This window comes from Lactuca sativa, chromosome 4 (genome assembly GCF_002870075.4).
Source record: "Lactuca sativa cultivar Salinas chromosome 4, Lsat_Salinas_v11, whole genome shotgun sequence".
Lineage (NCBI taxonomy): Eukaryota > Viridiplantae > Streptophyta > Magnoliopsida > Asterales > Asteraceae > Lactuca > Lactuca sativa.
Window position 1 is genome coordinate 31562233 of NC_056626.2, and position 19319 is coordinate 31581551.

Genomic DNA, 19319 nt, shown 5'->3' on the forward strand with positions numbered 1-19319 from the left:
ATTAATTCTTCATTTTAAATTTTAAATTGTAAATTTCTCACTCTAATTACATTAAATTAATAATTTATTTTTCATTTCAAGTTTCAAATTTTAAATTTCACACTCTAATTACATTAAATTAATAACATTAGAATAAAAAATAAAATAAAATAAATATATATTATAAGGTGCTATAATTTCATGTATTTATTTAAATCGATTATAATTTTATATAACCAAAAAAATATCCCTTAATTAATAATTTATTTGAAATAATAATTGATTTATAATTTTAAGCTTTTACTACGAAAGTCTAATTAATTTTATAATCGTTGTTCTCACTTGTTGTAAACTAGTTTTGTATAAAGCTTGAAAAGTATCTTTCAGAATTCTATCTCCACACCACTTATCTTTCCAAAAATATGTTCTATTTCCAGGTCTGTTTTCTAAAAAAAAAAAAAAAAAAAAAAAAAAAAAAAAAAAAAAAAAAATCATCAAGACAAATATTTCATTCCTCCAACTCCCAAATACTACGATAGATCGTGAGCCATGTCCCAGGAATGCCGCACTTAGCTAAAGGCTTCCCATGTAATTTGTGTTATGAATAACTCTAATACAAGAGGACCAAAGAGTATTATCTTCAACTTTTAACCTCCACAACCATTTCGAAAGAAGCGCAATATTCATAGATCTAAGACACTCCACTCCAAATCCTCCCAAGTTCTTGGGCTTAATGACCACCTCCCAAGCTACCGAATTAATTTTATTTTTAGACAAAATTGCAAAAATGGTCCCTGTGGTATTCATTTTTTTTGTGGGGTTTTAGTTCAAACCCCGATTTTTTTGGATTAGTGGTCATTTTGAGCTAGTTTTGTTGCTGATTTGGTCCCTCAGTAAACTATAATTACTGTAATGCCCTTTTGATTTATTTTTTATGTTTTTTTTATTTAACTTAAATGAAAAAGAAATTAATTAATTAATTTGGGCCAACATATATATATATATATATATATATATATATATATATATATATATATATATCGTGTACGCATGTAATGCCCTAAGGGTATTATAGTCATTTCACTAGTTGGAGGGACCAAAAACGCAACAAAACTAACTCAAAATGACCACCAATCCAAAAAAGTCGTGGTTTGGACTAAACCCCAAAAAAAATGCATACCATAGGGACCATTTTTGCAATTTTGTCTTATTTTTATTATCATTACCACCCCATAAAAATCTCCTCCTATTTTCCTCCAACAGCTCAAAAAAAAATTGGAGCTTTAAAAATTGAAAAATAATATAAAGGCAGGCTACTTAATTAGCACAGATTTCACAAGAGTGAGTCTACCACCAAACGAGAGAGATCTGGCTTTCCATAATGATAATTTAGCTTTGAATTTCTCCACAATGGGCTTCCAATTCCTGGCAAGCTTCATATTTGCCCCGATAGGAAGACTAAGATAAGAAAAAGGAAATGAAGCGGGTTCACAATGCATAATGCTAGCAAGCCTAGCAGTATCAATGTTATCCACCCCAATACATAGAACTTTGCTTTTACTATGGTTAACCTTTAGCCCCGAGGCTAGAAAAAAACACATAAGAATTCGATTTAGATTTAAAAAGTTCATCTCGGACCACCCCTCATAAACAACACATCATCCGCATACATAAGATATGATAAAAGAGTCCCACCATGATGTAAAGAAATATCTTTAAAGATATGTCGGTCACAAGCTTCCTTCATATAAACATTTAGCCCTTCCATATGAAAAGGTGTGATAAAGGATCACCTTGCCTCACACCTCTCTTTATAGCAAATTCTTTAGTGGTTGAACTATTTACTAAAATAGAAACTTTTCCGAAAGAAAGACAACCCCAAATTCACTTCTTCCATTTATCTCCAAAATTCATTTGTTCCAAAATAGAGTCAAAATATCTCCAATTTAACGAATCAAACACCTTATCAAAGTCAACTTTAAAAATAAGCACTTGTTTTTTAATCTTCTTGCCCATGATTACGTAATTATGTCAAGTGGTTCAAGTGTGTCCGGAAGAAAGAGAGAAATCGATTGACATGACACATCAACTTTGTGTAGATTCAAGGGACTTTTTTAGTATTAAAACGGTTAGTTGTAATATTTTCCTGCAACTAAATTTGGTTGGAGGCTTTAAATAAAATAAATTTCCGTGTCTCTAAATTAGTTGGAGATCCTGTTCAAACATCGAGTTAGGCAATGCAAGTTTGTGAAGGTTTTCTGTTTAGTAAGTTAGTTAATTAGATAATGTATTTTCATATAGAAGTAGCTTTCGGTATGAAATCAATTGTCAATTCAATATAAGTTGTCCTTTCAAAAAGAAATACACTTTAATTCATTATGTATTTAATCAACTTGAATCTGTATTTAGATATCTTTGTAAATCAAAAGGAATTATCGAGCCATTAAATTGTTTCACGAAAACCTTGGAAACTATTTTGGCTAAAAAATAGTTATTCATCATTAGTCATGTATTCAACCAATATTTTAAATCTTGGAGACAGCTTAAAGTTAAGTATCAAATAACACTTCTAATCTTATTATAGAAGAAAAAAAAAGAACTTCACAAGTTGCAGATGGTTTTGAAACTGATTGCACTTAGAAGTATTACAAATATTGTATGATTAATTTCTAGTATTAAAGAATTGGAAAAAGAAGTGGTTGTGGAATTGGTCAAGACTAAGGTCGAACTTTTCATAAACACCTAAAGTCGGTTTTGTGTCCAATTAGAGAAGACACGGTCAAACTATAGAAATCATGAAATTAAAGTCTACAAAAGCAGCAATAAGAGGGTTGACTTAACAATCTCCCATTGGCATTTGTGGGTATGATGATGTATTCTTCTCCTAAACTAACAATTAATAACTTTAATCTTATCAATCTTCAAGAAATACATTATCTTTCTAGAAGTTAAGTTAATGCCCTTTTATATAAAAGTTCCAACATCTCAATTCTCAATTTCTTAATTGACTCATAAAAATTGTAACGGTTTTTAATATGTTTTATCATGTTGATATTACTTATTTGTTTATCATCTATAAATTGGTTTAATGATTTCTTTGGATTGGAAATGAATTTTATTACTCATATATCACCAAAAAAAATGGTATTATTATTAGATTCACGTCTTATAACACTAATCATGCCACTGTCTTTTGTATAATAAAATTAGAAACCCCACTAAAGCTTAAGAACTTCCATAGTTATCTAAAAAAACATTTATCAATCCTACTACTAGCTAGAGGTTGAACATCCTTTTCCTTCTACCGTTTCCTTCTACCTTCCAGGAATATTAAATACATATTAACCACCAACTCTCTATATATACACACGAAAAATAAACAAGACATGGTATCTCTTTTCTTTCTTCTATCATATCATATTATCAACCAAAATGGTACGTTTGAGTGTGATGCATGTTGCTAACAATCATGTTGGCATCTCCATACCCCTTGGAATAGGCCTATTTGTCGTGGTGTCTGCCATAGTCGCATTGTGTGCCAACCATGCAAGACGAGCTTCAAGAAAAGATCAAGGAAGTACAGATGACATAGGTGGTACTACTGAGAAGATGTGTGATTCAAGTCGAGAAGATAATTATCAAGAAAAGTTTGCACCAAGATCACCCTTAAGGTCTCCAAAGCAATTGATCACCACCATAAGCAATAAGGCTATGACATCGTTCATCGTCAACCATAAAAGAGGAAAGGGTCATGATGGTGGTGGTGGTGATGCAGCGGTGGAGGAAGGATTTGGACAAGGTGGTTTGTGGCAGAAAGAGATATTGATGGGAGTGAAGTGTCAGCCGCCAGAGTTTTCAGGGGTAATATATTATAATTGTGATGGGCATCAAGTTTCGGAGTTCCCTCCGAGATCTCCGAGGTCACCAAGGGTAGCCCATTCGCCGGATTTTACTTTTCCGATGATCAAAAGTTCGGTTTAGTTATCCTTGATTTAATTATACGTGTTGTCCGGTTTTCTTTGTATATGCTACTTGATTAAAAGGAACTCCGTTATCCGCTTATCAATTGTCACTTTAAGGATAACTATAGTTTTAATTTTGGAAATGGTATAAATATTTAAAAGTTTCGAGGAAAGGTTATAAAATAATCGAGGCTGTAGCACTACAACGTAGGTGATAATTAAATGATAATCAACATGTTTGAATTGAACACATATTTTATATTCATGTACGAAGGAGGACAATGTATAGAAAAACGAATGCATTCTATAACAACTAAAATTAGTAAAATATTAGGATTATTAGGTTTGACGTAAAATTAAAAAAATACAAAAAGACAAATCACAAATGCGGTCAAGGTCATTTATTCATCGATAAACAAACATGAAATTCGGTAAGAAGCTTTTAGAACTTTTTAAAAAAAATAAAGAAAAACCCTTGAATTAAGAGTGTCTTGTTGAGAATATTGATATCATTGATGTTCCTCAAACTGTTCATTGGTATATCCGTTTACGTATCCTTTCTTTATATATTATTTATTTTATATTTTTGTAATATATTTTTGTAATATGTTTGTAAAGGATTTATTGCAAGAGGGTGTTTCTTGTATTTATTGGAAAATGGTGGATTGAGGCTCACTATCGATCAAAGATCAATAAGCATGCACGTTTTACCCGGATCCGGATTAGACACGTTGTATATAATGTTTGTGTGTGTGTGTTAGTATTGGTTCATAATACACAGATCACTCTCATGTACTCTTCGTCTCTTCTTTCTAGTTTAGGGTTCGTTGATTAGGGTTTCCAGTCTTGGTGTCTATAATCCTTGTGTTCATATATTAGGGTTGAGAGTAGTATAGGCAGAGCATTGTAGTGAGGCTTGTTGTAATATGAGTGATTGAGTGTTTGTGGTGAGTTTTTGACTTGTAAGTTCTTTCAGAACTAACTAATTGTTATTCAAATAAAAGAATTGTTAATGTTGTTTAGATCTAGTTTTTTTTCATGGTATCAGAGCGAGGCTCTCCTTGTTCTTGATTTGTTGTTCTGCGTCTAGATCTAGATCTAGATCTATAGAGTAGTTTAGCAATCTAGGGTTTTCTCATGTTGTTTTCTGTTCCCCCTGGATCGGATCTTTGTAATCTGTAATTATGATCATGTTTGGTGGGTGTCGTCTCCAATAGTTCTTCATCACTATGTTTAATTGTAAATGTAGCGCTTAGTAGTAAATGCTTAGGTTAACTATTGTTATCCTAATGGCCAATGTTACGACAGTCGATCAATGTTAAACATGTACAAACAAGTTCTATAAACGGATGTGATTCTTGGCATTTGGATGTCGGTTCTACTTTAGCAATAGATCATTTCTGATCTAACGAAACTACTTTGCTACCTTGCAGAGCATTTAAGTGGAATCAATGTGAGTTTTGCACACTTTCTTCTGTGTTTGGGTTTTTTGCATGGGATTGTTTCTTTTGTGTTGTTCTTGTTTGTCTCTTTGCTCTTCTTTGTGTGTGATTTCTTATTTGTAAGTTTTTCTTGTTTGTATTATGGTTGGTGGTCCTGCTGCTGAGTCTAGTGAATCTTTTAATAAGAATTAATATGTTGGTTTTGATGATCCACTTTATTTGCATCCTTCTGATAACATTGTTACCACTATAATTAGTTGTAAACTTCTTGGAACTAAAAATTTTATAGTTTGGAGGAGTTATGTGACAAGAGCTCTGAAAGCTCGAAATAAAATTAGATTTGTAGATGGTATTGTTGTTAAACATAAAGATGATTATGTTAAATCTCTTAAGTGGGAGTGTGTGAATGATATTGTTTGTTCTTGGATCTTAGGATCTTTATCCGAGTCTATGTGTGCTGGTCATGCATGTTCTGAATTTGCTCTTGATATTTGGACTGGGTTGTATGATACTTACAATAAGGTTGATGGTTCAATTGTTTTTAATTTGCATCAACATATTAATTCTTTAACTCAAAGTGTATTAAGTGTTTCTAATTATTTAACAAACTTGATGCACTTTATTGTAACATCCTGACTCCTAGGTATAAAATTTAAAGCTTTTATATTCATAAGTATAGACCTACTCAACAAGTTGGCTGCCCCAACTCGTCGTGTAGAAACTGATAAAGTTGTGTGTCTTCTTGAACCTACTCGACGAGTTGGAGGACCCAACTCGACGAGTTGACTTTGGACATGTTTTCACCCTATTTAAAGGACCTTAAGTCCTCCCTCCAGCCTCCTCACCACCTTTCACGTCCAGAAACAATACCTAATCGAGTTAAACTCTTATTTTGAGTGTGTAAGGCTAAAAGTGTGTGTTTAATGCATTTCTTGAAGAGACTTGAAGATTGAGAAGCTTGGAACGAGAAGGAGCTTGTAGATCCAGCATCTACTTTGTTTTGGCATTCATTTGAAGGTCAAAAGTCATTACCTTGATCATTCTCTTGTTAGATCTCTTCATTCAAGAGTTTAGGGTCATTTCTAGCTTATTTTTTAGGCATTTCTAGTATTGAGCATGTTTTGAAGTGAGGAGTTCAGATTTTGACTCCTCTAGGCACTCAGGGACATAAAGCTCTTGACGTTATCAAGCTTTGGCCCTTCTCCATGCCCTAAACCTCTTCCTAAGACTAGTTTTGGGTGTTTTAGCTTCTTGAAGCCTTGTATACACGTAAAGTTGGCAACTTTACGTGGTAACTACACCCTAAGAGGCTAGATCTACAGTTTGGAGCCTTAGTTTCGCTTAAAAGCGTCTGAATGAGAAAAAGACTGAAGGAACTCAATGAGTTGCATAGTCAACTTGATGAGTTAGATGAGGGTTTCCTGCTTTCTGGATTCTGCATGAATTCGGCGAGGTAGTGAGATAACTCGACGAGTTTGTTAGGATTTTCCCAATCTTCTGGACACGGCATGGAATCAACGAGTTGTTTGATAACTCAGCGAGTTGACTCGGGTTTTCTCGATTTTTTGAGTTCTGAAGGAACTCGACGAGTCTGTAAGTTGCACTCAACGATTTGACCAAGTTTGACTTCTAAGGGTACTTTGGTAATTTGGGTCTTGATAAAATTGGTCCTATGATGATTGTAGGTGGTTGATTTTGGAGTTGTGTTTGGGAGTTTGACATTATCATCCAGTGCTACTTGTGAGGTGAGTTTTCCTCACTATACTCAAGGGTCGAAGGCACCAAGGTCGCCCTTCTGGATTGTTATCCTGCTTTATTATTAGTGTGATATGTTGATTGGTATCCTGGTAGATAGGATGTTTCTATGTGGTTATGATCGGTTAGATCGGAATCCTGGTAGATAGGATGTTGCTATGCTTAGTGATCTGCTAGATATGCTTGACTGTCTTTAGACTGTTATGTGATTACCTGTTATATGTGCACATGTTTGATTGGTAGTTAAGGGTATTCCATCCCGAGGATGATTGGACCCTACTATGTTGTCCTTATAGACTGTTACATGATTATCTGATATAGGTGCACATGTTTGATTGGTAGTGGGGTATTCCAACCCGATGGTTGATGTCACACCCCAAAACCGAGAACAGCGGAAACATTCTGGGGCGGAGGACGTCATGTAAAGTATCACAACAATGCAAAGTAGTAAACAAGCAACAACATCATCCATTGCATTAATAGTATAATTTTAATTACAAGTGTGTTCTTTCAAAGTATAAAACAACATAATGAATACTCAAAATAAAAGACGAGTCTTGACCGCTCCGTCTTCACAAAACCTGGTCGTCGTACCTGTCTATTTGTGACCTGAGAATACAAGTTATTTTGAAAGCGAGTATCAGCAATAAAGCTGGTGAATTCATAAGTATTTTTATGTGTCTTTGATTTGTAATATTGTAAAGAAAGACTTGTAATTGTTTGAAAGAAAGTTTGTATAAGTATGAAAGTGTTTGTAAGTAATTGTAAACGTTTGAAAACCCGAGAAAATCTCCTATTTCCTACTAGTATAAAAAGTAATCTTCTACCAAGACCCAACTGTTTTGAAAGAAGCCTTCTACCAAGACCCGACTGTTTTGAAAGTAGCCTTCTACCAAGACCCAACTATTTTGAAAGCAGCCTTCTACCAAGACCCGACTGTTTTGAAAGTTTGAACCTCTACATAAGTGAAAGTTTTTCCTTGTACAACTATTATTATTCAAATCTAATCTACCTCATCGATTATGTGAATGTGACACAAAGTAAGGTAATAAGGGAAATAATATAATAACTGGAATTGTATCCTTTTGTATTTGTCGTATGTAAAGTGTAAGTAATGTAGTATTTGTAATAAGTGACTACTATTTTACTAATTGCCTTAAAATGAGTATTAAGGTATAACGTGATGGCTAGATCCCATACTAACCGCTCTCCCTGTCAAAAGATTTTGGGAACCAAACGCGACCCCTGCAATGATTGCAGGTCTTGAACATCCACATTATGATTATATGATCATGTATACCCAATATAACTATCACCTTTTTTTTAGAACAATGCGTTAGTGATTCATTAGTATAATTAGATCATGTACTTGTTCCATGCTATAACACCTTATTATGTATGTTCTGTTATCGTGTATTGTATATCTTCATATAGTATGTAATGTATTAGTATTCTTGTAATTGTATTTATGTATTGTATCTCTTCATATAGTATGTAATGTATTAGTATTCTTGTAATTGTATTTTTGTAATTGTATCTCTTCATATAGTAAGTATTGTATTAGTATAGACTCATGAATGAACTGAATCTGGTGTGATTCCTTGTACTTGGAATAGTAAGTAGTATCTCCTAACTATGCCTATTATAGCTACTAGTAATGTACGTGTATAACCGAAGTCTGCCTTTGCTACCCAAAGGTACTGAACTAACTGATGCAACTTTTATGTCTATATATGTATACATAATATATAACTAATATTTAGACGACATTCGAAAGAATAACCAATACCCTAAGGCCACATCCAAACGAGGAAAAGGAAATAAAGTGAGCTAGTCGTCCTAAGTCCTTTAAACATTACTTCTATAACTATACATATATAGGCATGCATTTGACAATATAAAAGTATAAAAGATGTTTTGTAAAAACCTTTAAAAAAAGTTTAATAACTAAGAAATGATGACTTGATGTCAGTTTGTAAAACGATTTGAAAGCAGTTTGTTTGATAAGAACAGTTTTAAGTATAAGGAAACCTTTGTTTGAAACACAATTGTAATAGAGTTTGAAAGGAAACATACAGTATGTAAGATAGTTTGATAAAGAGTTTTAAATATGTAAAAACGTTTGAGAAAGCCATTTGAAGTAATCTGTTTGGTAAAACAGCTAAAAGTGTAGTAAATCCATTTGTATGCTAGTTATTAATCACATGTGATTGATGTACTAACTAGCATGATTCAACTTGTATTCACCCCCCCCCCCATAAAAGCATTTATAAACATTTAGAAACATTTAAAGGTTAATTAATGGGTATGAACTCACCTGCAATGAGTGGATCGGATGGAAGTGTCGGACAAGTGCTCGGTGTCAAGTGAAGACTTAAACACACACAGTGATCCTAATAACATATACAGGCATATGTATATATACAATTAGTGATTATAACACTAATTATACAAGTATAAACATCCTAATGCGCGGAAAACACTTTGGTTAAAGTTTTAGGAGGCTATTGGGTTGCACAAAGGAGTATAAGGCTTCCTATGTGAGTTTATGGTCCATAGACCATACTTATTGGAGTTTACGGACCATGGGATTTTACTCCTGGCCATAAACTCTCTAATGGGTCTCCATTTGAGGCTTAAAGGCAAGGTGTCTTAATTGGTTAAGTGTTCTAAGGCTTAAACAAGAGGCTAGGTGAGTTTAAGGTCCAAGAATGACCCTATCTTGTGTTTACGGCCTGGGGACCACTTCCCCATGAGTTTACGGCCGTAAAATCATGGTAGGAAGTACCATTTCGTTGCTTGAAGTCCCTAGCTCAATGGTGGTTGGTTCTATGCTAAGTTCTAGTCAATTGGAAGGAGGAAAGGGCATCATTGCACCCTTATAGGGAGTTTACGGCCTTGGGAGATCCTTGGCCGTAAACTCTCATTCAACCCTCTATTCTTGATGATTCTAAGCTCTAAACATGTTAATCCTAGTGTACAACGAGTTAGGACAAGAGTACTTACGATCTAGGAGCTTGAATGGTCTTTTGGCCAAGAACACTAGTGTGTGTTCTTGGTGTTCTTGGTGAAACTTGAAGATCTACAAAATGGAATGATTTCACAGATGAAATCATGTAAGATCACTAGTTCATGTAAGATATCAACTATTTATGACAATAAACTTACAAGTTTTGAAGATCGGGGACGAAGGTCGGGATGGTACTTGAGTGGATTTCGTCCAAAGAAGTGAAAGAATGGAACAAATGGCCAAAATAACAACATATAGGGGGGTTTACGGCCCATATGGAGTTTACGGCCGTAAAATCCATTGAGGTGGCCGTGAACTCCTTGTCAAGTTGTTTAAGACTTGTTCTTTGGGCTAAAGATTCAGCAGATAAACCCCGACACTTATCCCTTAAGTGTATAAGGCTCAGAATGCTCAAATAAACTCCAAATTGTGCTAAATGATAGCAAGAATGAGTTTGACTTTCAATGAAGTGTTAGACTGAACAGGATGGAAAATTTCGGGTTGTCACAGTTGATTGGACCCATAGTATATTGGCATTCCAACCTAATGGTTGTGGGCCGAGGGTATTCTATCCTGAGGATGATTGGACCCGTAGTATGTTGGCATTCCAACCCGATGGTTGAGGATCTGGGGTATTCCAACCCGATGGTTGATTGGACCTATAGTATGTTGGCATTCCAACCCGATGGTTGAGGGCGTGGGGTATTCCAACCCGATGGTTGATTGGACCCATAGTGTCTTGGCATTCCAACCCGATGGTTGAGGGCCTGGGGTATTCCAACTCGATGGTTGATTGGACCCATAGTATGTTGTTTGTTAGTATATGCTTATTGTTATGTATGGGTGTTTTGGGGGTAACTCACTAAGCCTTCGAGCTTACATTTATGGATTATTATTTTAGGTACTCCGGATGACCGCAGGAAGGTGAAAGTGTGACCATACACTTGCTCGTTTTATGATTGTGATTTCTAGGAAAACTCTGATGTTGATTTATTTTGAAAATAATTTATGAACATTACTGGTTTTGGATGATTTTGCAAACAATTTATGAACTTGGGTTGATTTTGAAAAGTTTAAATTTTTGTGAATTTTTATGGATGTTACATTTATAAAGAATTTGATTGTCTTACTAATTTAACCGACTGCACTTGTGAAGCTACAACACGGTTTAATAATCACTCAAAGTTAATGAAGTTGATGTAGTTTCTTAGTGGTTTAGATGATTCTTTTAGTCAAGTTAAAAGTCGTATTTTACTTCTTGAACCTTTACCTAATGTGAAGACTTCTTTCTCAATTGTTTCTTGAGAAGAGTATAATAAAAAAAACAAAACATGATTCTTTAATTGTCTCTTCTAACAAATCTCAATCTTCTATATTTGCTAGTAAAATTAATGATACTAGAAAACTTAAAGAAAAAAATCATGATCTTCAGTGTAAGCATTATGGTCTCAAGGGACATACAACTGAAAAGTGATACAAACTCATTGGATTCCCAAAAGATTTTAAACATAGAAATGAGTTTAATAATGTTAACAAGTTTTTGTCTAATGCTCATGTTGTTGCTTCACATGTTAATGAGTCTTATAGTACCTCTACTTTGTATGTGGATAAAGTTGGTCAACATTATCTTACATACTCTTCTAGTGACAAGCAATTTGTTGAGGATATGTCTGTTAATGCTAATATGATAGGTATTGCTTGTAATAGTATGTTTTCTAATTGTAATAAATGGGTTGTTGATTTAGGAGCTAGTCAACATATGATTGTTTCTAAATCACAATTAGTTGACACCGTGGATATTTCCAAGTTAAATCTTAGAGTTGATCATCCTATTAGATCAACTACAAGAGTTAAGAAGATTGGAAATATACATTTGTCTAATTCCATATCTTTACTTGAGCCCAAACTCGATCTCTCACCAGGACCTCAACCACCTCGAGTGACCACCATACTGAAAATAAATAATGCAAACCATCAGAAAACACTTGAAGAACCTCACACCATATGGGTCCCTTAGTATCCTCGTGACTCCCTTGACTCTAATACGGATCTTATGCTTCCATTAGTACGTGCCTTACATTCCATACCAATCTGTACTTTCCTCAAGAGTTATCCTGATTTCCTAAGTGACTCCCTAAATTCCAACATTCCACAATTCCATTAAACAATGTGTCTGCTAATGCTAACATGCTTCCTAGGTTCTCCTAGGATTCCCTTCCCGTCACTCTCTGTCGTTAGCTGCAGAAGAAACCCCCACTAATACCCACTAACTACATCAGGAATATAATTACATGCAATAAAGATTAGATAATTCTTTGACTGCTAGGTCTCACACTAAAATGGTTGGACTCAAACAAGAACTGTGCAATAGAGTTAAACCTAACCTTCTAAAATTATCTAATTTTGTAACATGTAATCTAGCATATTCGCTTAATAGTTAACTAATAGTAGCAATGGTTCCTAAAAGCACAAAGCAAGCAGCATTCGAGCATTGAGTTCGAACCATAGCACTGCCCTACAGGCCATCCTATCATATTGTATGTAATCCATACTAGCATGTAGTTCTAAAGGATCATACAGTAAGTATACAAAGACATCTCTCCTAACATACAATTTTAAGTAATTCTGTAGCCTTAATCTCTCATGTTATTCACATAATCACATACTAAATCAACAAACATGTATGGGTATTTTGGGAACCCTTACTTAATATCAGCCGATTGCATGCATCACACCCCTTATTTTTAGTAGAAATATTTTAAGAAAATCATTTCTTTTATGAAAAACTTACCAAATCCTCTGTTTGAGTTCAGACACACCCGAGAGTGTGTTCGAATCCCTCAAACCAAGGACCTGATACCAACTTGAAACGTCCCAAAAACACAAAGGAAAAAATTTATTTTTAAGAAAACAAAATTGCCAATCATATTACTCATAAACCATCAACGTATAACATAGTCGAAAACAGTTATCATAGTACAAATCCCAAAATCATAAAAAGATGGACACGGGTGGATGCATTGAGATCAGGTCGGGCCCTTCCCCTTCGAACTGGAAGTACCTGAAACATAAACTTAAACTGTAAGCACAAAGCTTAGTGAGTTTCCCCAAAATACCACATATCATACAAGTAACGGGCCTCAACGTAACTCACATAACAGGCCCCGCCCATTAAGTATAACGGGCCTTGCCCTAACTCGCATAACGGTCCCCGCCCAATGAGAATAACGGGTCACGCCCTAGCTTAAATAATTGGCCTCGTCCATATACAACCAGTGTTGTAAAAATCGGTCTAGGCGGCCGATTAATCGGAGATTAATTGCTAGGCGGTCTTCAACCGAACAAGATTAAGGCTAATCGATTGGCTTAATCGGTTTTGGTCAAAGGGGGTTAAAGTCAGAGTTAGACGGTTCTAATCGGTCCTAGGCGGTCCTAGGCAACCTAATCGGCCAAATTTTCAAATTTTTAAAATTTTAAATATTAAACCAAAATTTTCAAATTTTCAAAAGTTCATAGTATTTCAATGTTCAACTAATATATAAAAAAAATTAAAAAAAATAAATTTTTTCTTCAAAAGTTTCAAAATTTATATGTTTTCAAATATACAAATACCCAAATTTACTTCTTTTCTTAAGATATATTAAAATTTGAATAATTTTTCGTATTAATTGAATGATAAATTGTTTGTGTTTGTTATACTTATTATTAAACTTCTATGCTTATTTATTTATATTCTTATGATTAAAGTTAGATTTATAAATTTTTAAATAATTTTCTTAATAATTAATGGTCCCCAATTAATCCCTAGACCCCAGTCCACCGACTAGCTAGCATCTAACGTGTTCTGCAACCTTGCATGCAAGTATCACAAAGAAAACTAGCATCCTACAAACATAATCCAATGGGTCAGCATTGTTGCCTTCGACCCACAAGTACAGTGAAGAGACTCACCTCAATCTAATGATAAACAATCACACACCCACAAGCTACTGCTACGGCGGCTCCTCACACTAAACACAAATCAAATAACCCCTGATCACTATTTAGGGTAATAACCCACAAATAAAGGTCTGATTCATAAACCCTCTTACAAAGAGTAAAAAACCATTTTACCATTTCTATATTGGGCCTAACTAGCCATGGCCCAAGGCCTACACTGAACCACGACCAAAAATGCCCCAAATAGGCTTTAGGTGAGTATGTCCTGCATACACGATGCATATGCCCAACGTACTTGAACTACACCGAAGGGTACATAGGCTCAGCCCGTTACGTCGTGTGTACCTAGAGGGTACGCCCAACGTACTCATTCCGTTAAGCTCTTAATGCTTAAAGAACTTTCATCTAACCCAAAGATCTTAACCCAAGGTACATTTTAACTAATAAAGTCGACAAGTTAGTGCCTTTGTATGGCTCAAGGAAGCCCAAAGCCAATTTCTAACCTTCTAACTTCATATTAAGGACAACAACTCATGCACGGATGAACCAAAGCCATCAAGATACGATTTTTATGCACTAGGGACATAAAAAAACATCAAGAAATGCTAACCTAAGCTTCTGGAGTAGCTTTTACTCACAAGAATCAACCCATGGGACCAAAATATGCCAAAACCCTAAGCTAAACTAGATCTAATCAAAGAATCATAATGGTTGAGACTTTATACCTCTAGAAGGATGATCAAGATGAACAAAGTTTGGATCTACAAGCTCCAAACCAATCAACTCTTCTCTGATGAGTTCCTTATTCTTCAAACTGCACCAAAAACACACCAACTCACTCAAAGGCTCAAGAATATCACAAATTGGGGCTAAGGTTTCAAAGGGACTGCTTTGGGACAATGGAGGTTGGTGATGAGAGTGGCATTGAGATCATAAGGTGTTTAAATAGGGTCGAAACCCTAATTTTTAGGGTTTTGCATATGCCACGAGTACGCCCAGCATATCAGGGAGAAACCCTGCGTCCTAGTCTCAATGAGTATGTCTCTCTTAACTCCCAATTACTCCAGCATAATGGCCTTCCATGAAAAATAATTAAAAAGATTAAATATTTAAAATTTGAAGAATTTACCTGGGAACCGGTCATTACACAAAGCCCTACGATCCCTAAAGTAGTAGTAGCTATCAAGAGAAGCTCTGCCAGTGCAATTCCAAACTTTTGTCTAGGAAATCTTTGTAAGTTAAATTACACTCGTCCTTATTTCAATGTAATTTATATTTATAAGTCATAGTCATTATTATGAACCTATAAATAAGATTTATCAATAATTCCATTTCATAATCTTGATTGATCTACTTACGGGAGAGGTGTTTAGAATGGTCACGTTGGCTTGGTTGTTGGATTTTATAAAGGTCATACATCGAAACAGTCATGCCTTCCAGCTGTCCTGCCCGTCCGATCCTTATTGGATAGAACTCTTAGTGTTCATTGGGATTAGTGAAAGATTAGGTTTCATTACCAGATTTTTATATAGATTAATAGGTCAAAGTATTATAGGTTAATACTTGTTTGGTATGCTATCCGTCAGTAGAATCGCCCAGATAGCTGTCAGTCTTCCGAGTCATTGTCAAGATGAGTTTTCTCACTATATTTTGTGCTCCATGTAACATCCCGAAAAACAAGGTAGAATTTTTCATTTTTGAAACCAAACCAAAACCATAAGCATTTACAAATCATATTTCCAAAATTCATAAACATGAATCAGAGTATCCCAAAATCATAATCTCATAAAAATCCAGGATAATGTGCACGATCAAGCCTTTGCCTTGCCCCTAACCTCTAAAGTACCTGAAACGATAACAATCAAATTGTAAGCCAAAGCTTAGTGAGTTCCCCTAAAGTAGCACACGGAACCAAACAAATATGCATATTGCATGTTAGGTCCACAACCTCCCGGTTGGATTACCCTGGCCCACAACCTCCCAGTTGGATTGCCATACATATTGCATACTGGGTCCACAACCTCCCTGTTGGATTACCCTGGCCCCCAACCTCCCAGTTGGATTGCCATACATATTGCATATTGGATCCACAACCTCTCGGTTGGATTTCCACTATGGCCTACAATCTCCTGATTGGATTGCCCCGGGTGTGTTGGCTTACAACACAAAGCAGTACAACCTCAACTCAACCACACTATGTCGATATATGTAGCAGATAACATGTAGATAGTGATGGATTTTAGCCATAAGAATTTTCCTATGTGCGCATGCAAAACCCTAATGCTCGGATCTAGGCTTTCTAATTAAACATGCTTTGAATCCAAGACTTCTAATGACTAATTAGATATAAGAACAATATAAAATCAGATCTAGAAGTTTACCTTTGAACCTCTTGTTTGATCTTGTTGTCTTGGAGCTCTAGAGTCACAATTGTCACTCCTCTAATGGCTTACAAACACCAACTAGCAAAGATGATGATTTGATAGAGAGATTAGGGATGAAATTCGGCTAGGGTTTCTTCTCCTTAGAAGAGGTGCCAACCCCCTTAGCTCTAGGGGTCTATTTATACTTGTAGACTCCTTAAGGGTTTCACCTTAAACCCTAGTTGGATAATCTTTTCTTAAAGCAATCCAAATCCCTACCATGGATAAGCCTTGGACAATTTTGAGCTATCCTTAGCTCTAGAATTCGTCCATCCTCTATCCAATAAGGATTTACAGTCTAAAGTGTAACTATCAAACAATTGACAGTTTATACCCTCGTATTTAATTAATCTCTTTAAGTCACCAAATTAATTCTAATTAATTCTATGACTTATATTAATCAAATAACAATATTATTATTCCTTATATTATACTTATAGTATATAAATAATATTTATTCTCTCATAATAAATCATCCTGACAAGTTGCTATGGTGAAGGCAACCCAAAAGGACCATGCACAATCAGGTCAAATACTTGCCTAATATAGTTGCAGCCTTAGACACTATTCCAACAGTCTCTCACTTGGATAAGTCTAGTAACTATATGCACAAGTACAATTTGATTTGCAATCGTAGCTCTCAAAGACGCTGTCAAACTCTGATCTAATCAATCTTGTCCTTTAGATAAGGGATCGTACAGTCCTCTGTTAGATATCATGCTGACAATTCTATGGAATGATTAGTCAAGCATTTTAGGTTTCTCGATCTCTGATTTATTTGACATAGAACTTAATCGAACACATCAATTCAGTTCTGACCGGGCCCGGCACATAAGTCAAATCAAATCATCGAGCGGCCGAGATATCGCTTTTAACCTCTTAGGATAAAAGTCACAGATAAACTTTGACTTATATGCATTTGCTTATTCATTAATCAACTATACACAACAATGCGTTTTATAACACCGAGTTACTGATGCGTTTTCGCATTATCAATGTACAACCAATTAACAAATAACAAACCATATATCTAGTTTTTAAGACTATATGATATTATCGTCTTGCGATCACCCTTTTTATATCATATTCCATAAGGTGATTCCAGCAAGCGTGGGTTTGTTCCAATGCTTAAAACCAGCTCATAAGCATTCATGAACGTCGCAGCAATCTCTTGCTATGTCTAATACCATTTAGACAATCTACGCACCAATTCACGACAATCTTTATTCATATCTACTTCCAACATATGAACGATTGTGGACAATTTGAATAATTCGATTATTCTTAATAAACTCAACTATTCTGGAAGTCAAAACATGCAAAGAGAAACAATAGTTAAACAATTAACATAAGACAGTAACATTACTCATAAATAAAACTCCTTTATTTAATCATCAAATGTTAACTACATTTATCTATTACACGTTTCTAATACTATCTAATCTATGCTAATATCATCCTTCAGCCCAATAATCCTAGCATGCTGCAAGTGCTTAACCCTACTCAGTCCCTTCGTAAGCGGATCTGCTGGGTTATCTTCTGATGATATCCTCTTCACTACAAGTTGTCCTTCTTCTACACGATGTCTAATAAAGTGATATTTTCTGTCAATATGTCGCGATCTACCATGATCTCTCGGTTCCATGGTCAAGGCAACCGCTCTTTCATTATCACAGAAAATCTCCATGGGCTCCTTTATGGCAGGTACAACTCCAAGATCACCAATGAAGTTCTTCAACCATATTGCCTCTTTTGACGCTTCGCTCGCTGCAATGTACTCTGATGCGCACGTTGAATCAGCTACGGTTTCCTGTTTGGAACTTTTCCAAGTTACTGCTCCTCCATTCATGGTAAAGACCCAGCCCGACTACGAACGGTAGTTATCCATGTCGATCTGAAAGTTGGCGTCACTGTACCCTCGCACCTTCAAGTCATCACTCCCTCCGAGGACTAAAAACCATTCCTTCATCCTCCGAAGGTACTTAAGGATATTCTTCACTTCAATCCAATGAGCTCTGCCAGGATTCCCTTGATATCTACTAACCATGCTCAAAGCAAAGGCTACATCAGGGCGAGTACAAGTCATAGCGTACATGATTGAGCCAACTGTAGAAGCGTATGGTACTCGGCTCATTTCTGCTATTTCAGCTTCGGTACTCGGACTTTGAGTCTTACTCAACTTGGCATTACTTTGTATCGGTAATTCTCCTTTCTTCGAGTTCTCCATACTAAAACGTTTTAGTACCTTCTCTAAGTAAGTGTTCTGACTAAGTCCTATTAGTCTCTTACTTCTCTCTCTTACTATCCTTATTCTCAAAATATAGGAAGCCTCTCCGAGGTCCTTCATAGCGAAGTACTTCCCGAGCCAGGACTTAACCTCCTGCAGAGTCGGGACGTCGTTTCCTATGAGTAATATGTCATCGACATAAAGAACGAGGAAGCTTACTATACTCCCACTGGCTTTGACATATACACATGATTCATCTTCGCTTCGTACAAATCCAAACTCTTTTACTTTCTCATCGAAGCAAAGATTCCATCTGCGAGACGCTTGCTTAAGTCCATAAATGGACTTCTCAAGCTTACACACTCTATTCGGATGCTTCGAATCCACAAACCCCTCTGGCTGAGCCATGTAAACATCCTCAGCCAACTCTCCGTTAAGGAAAGCGGTCTTGACATCCATTTGCCAAATCTCATAATCATGAAATGCAGCAATAGCTAGCATCACTCTAATAGACTTTATCTTCGCAACTGGTGAGAAGGTCTCATCATAGTCAACTCCGGGAGTTTGAGTAAATCCCTTCGC

The 19319-nt window shown here is 35.6% G+C and overlaps 1 protein-coding gene across 1 annotated transcript; it reads left to right on the forward strand.

The window, feature by feature from the left end:
• Window positions 1–3411: 3411 nt before the first annotated feature.
• On the forward strand, window positions 3412–3960 carry LOC111896448 (uncharacterized). The gene has a single exon (XM_023892438.1). The coding sequence runs from the start codon at window positions 3412–3414 to the stop codon at window positions 3958–3960; it is 549 nt and encodes a 182-aa protein (XP_023748206.1).
• Window positions 3961–19319: the final 15359 nt, after the last annotated feature.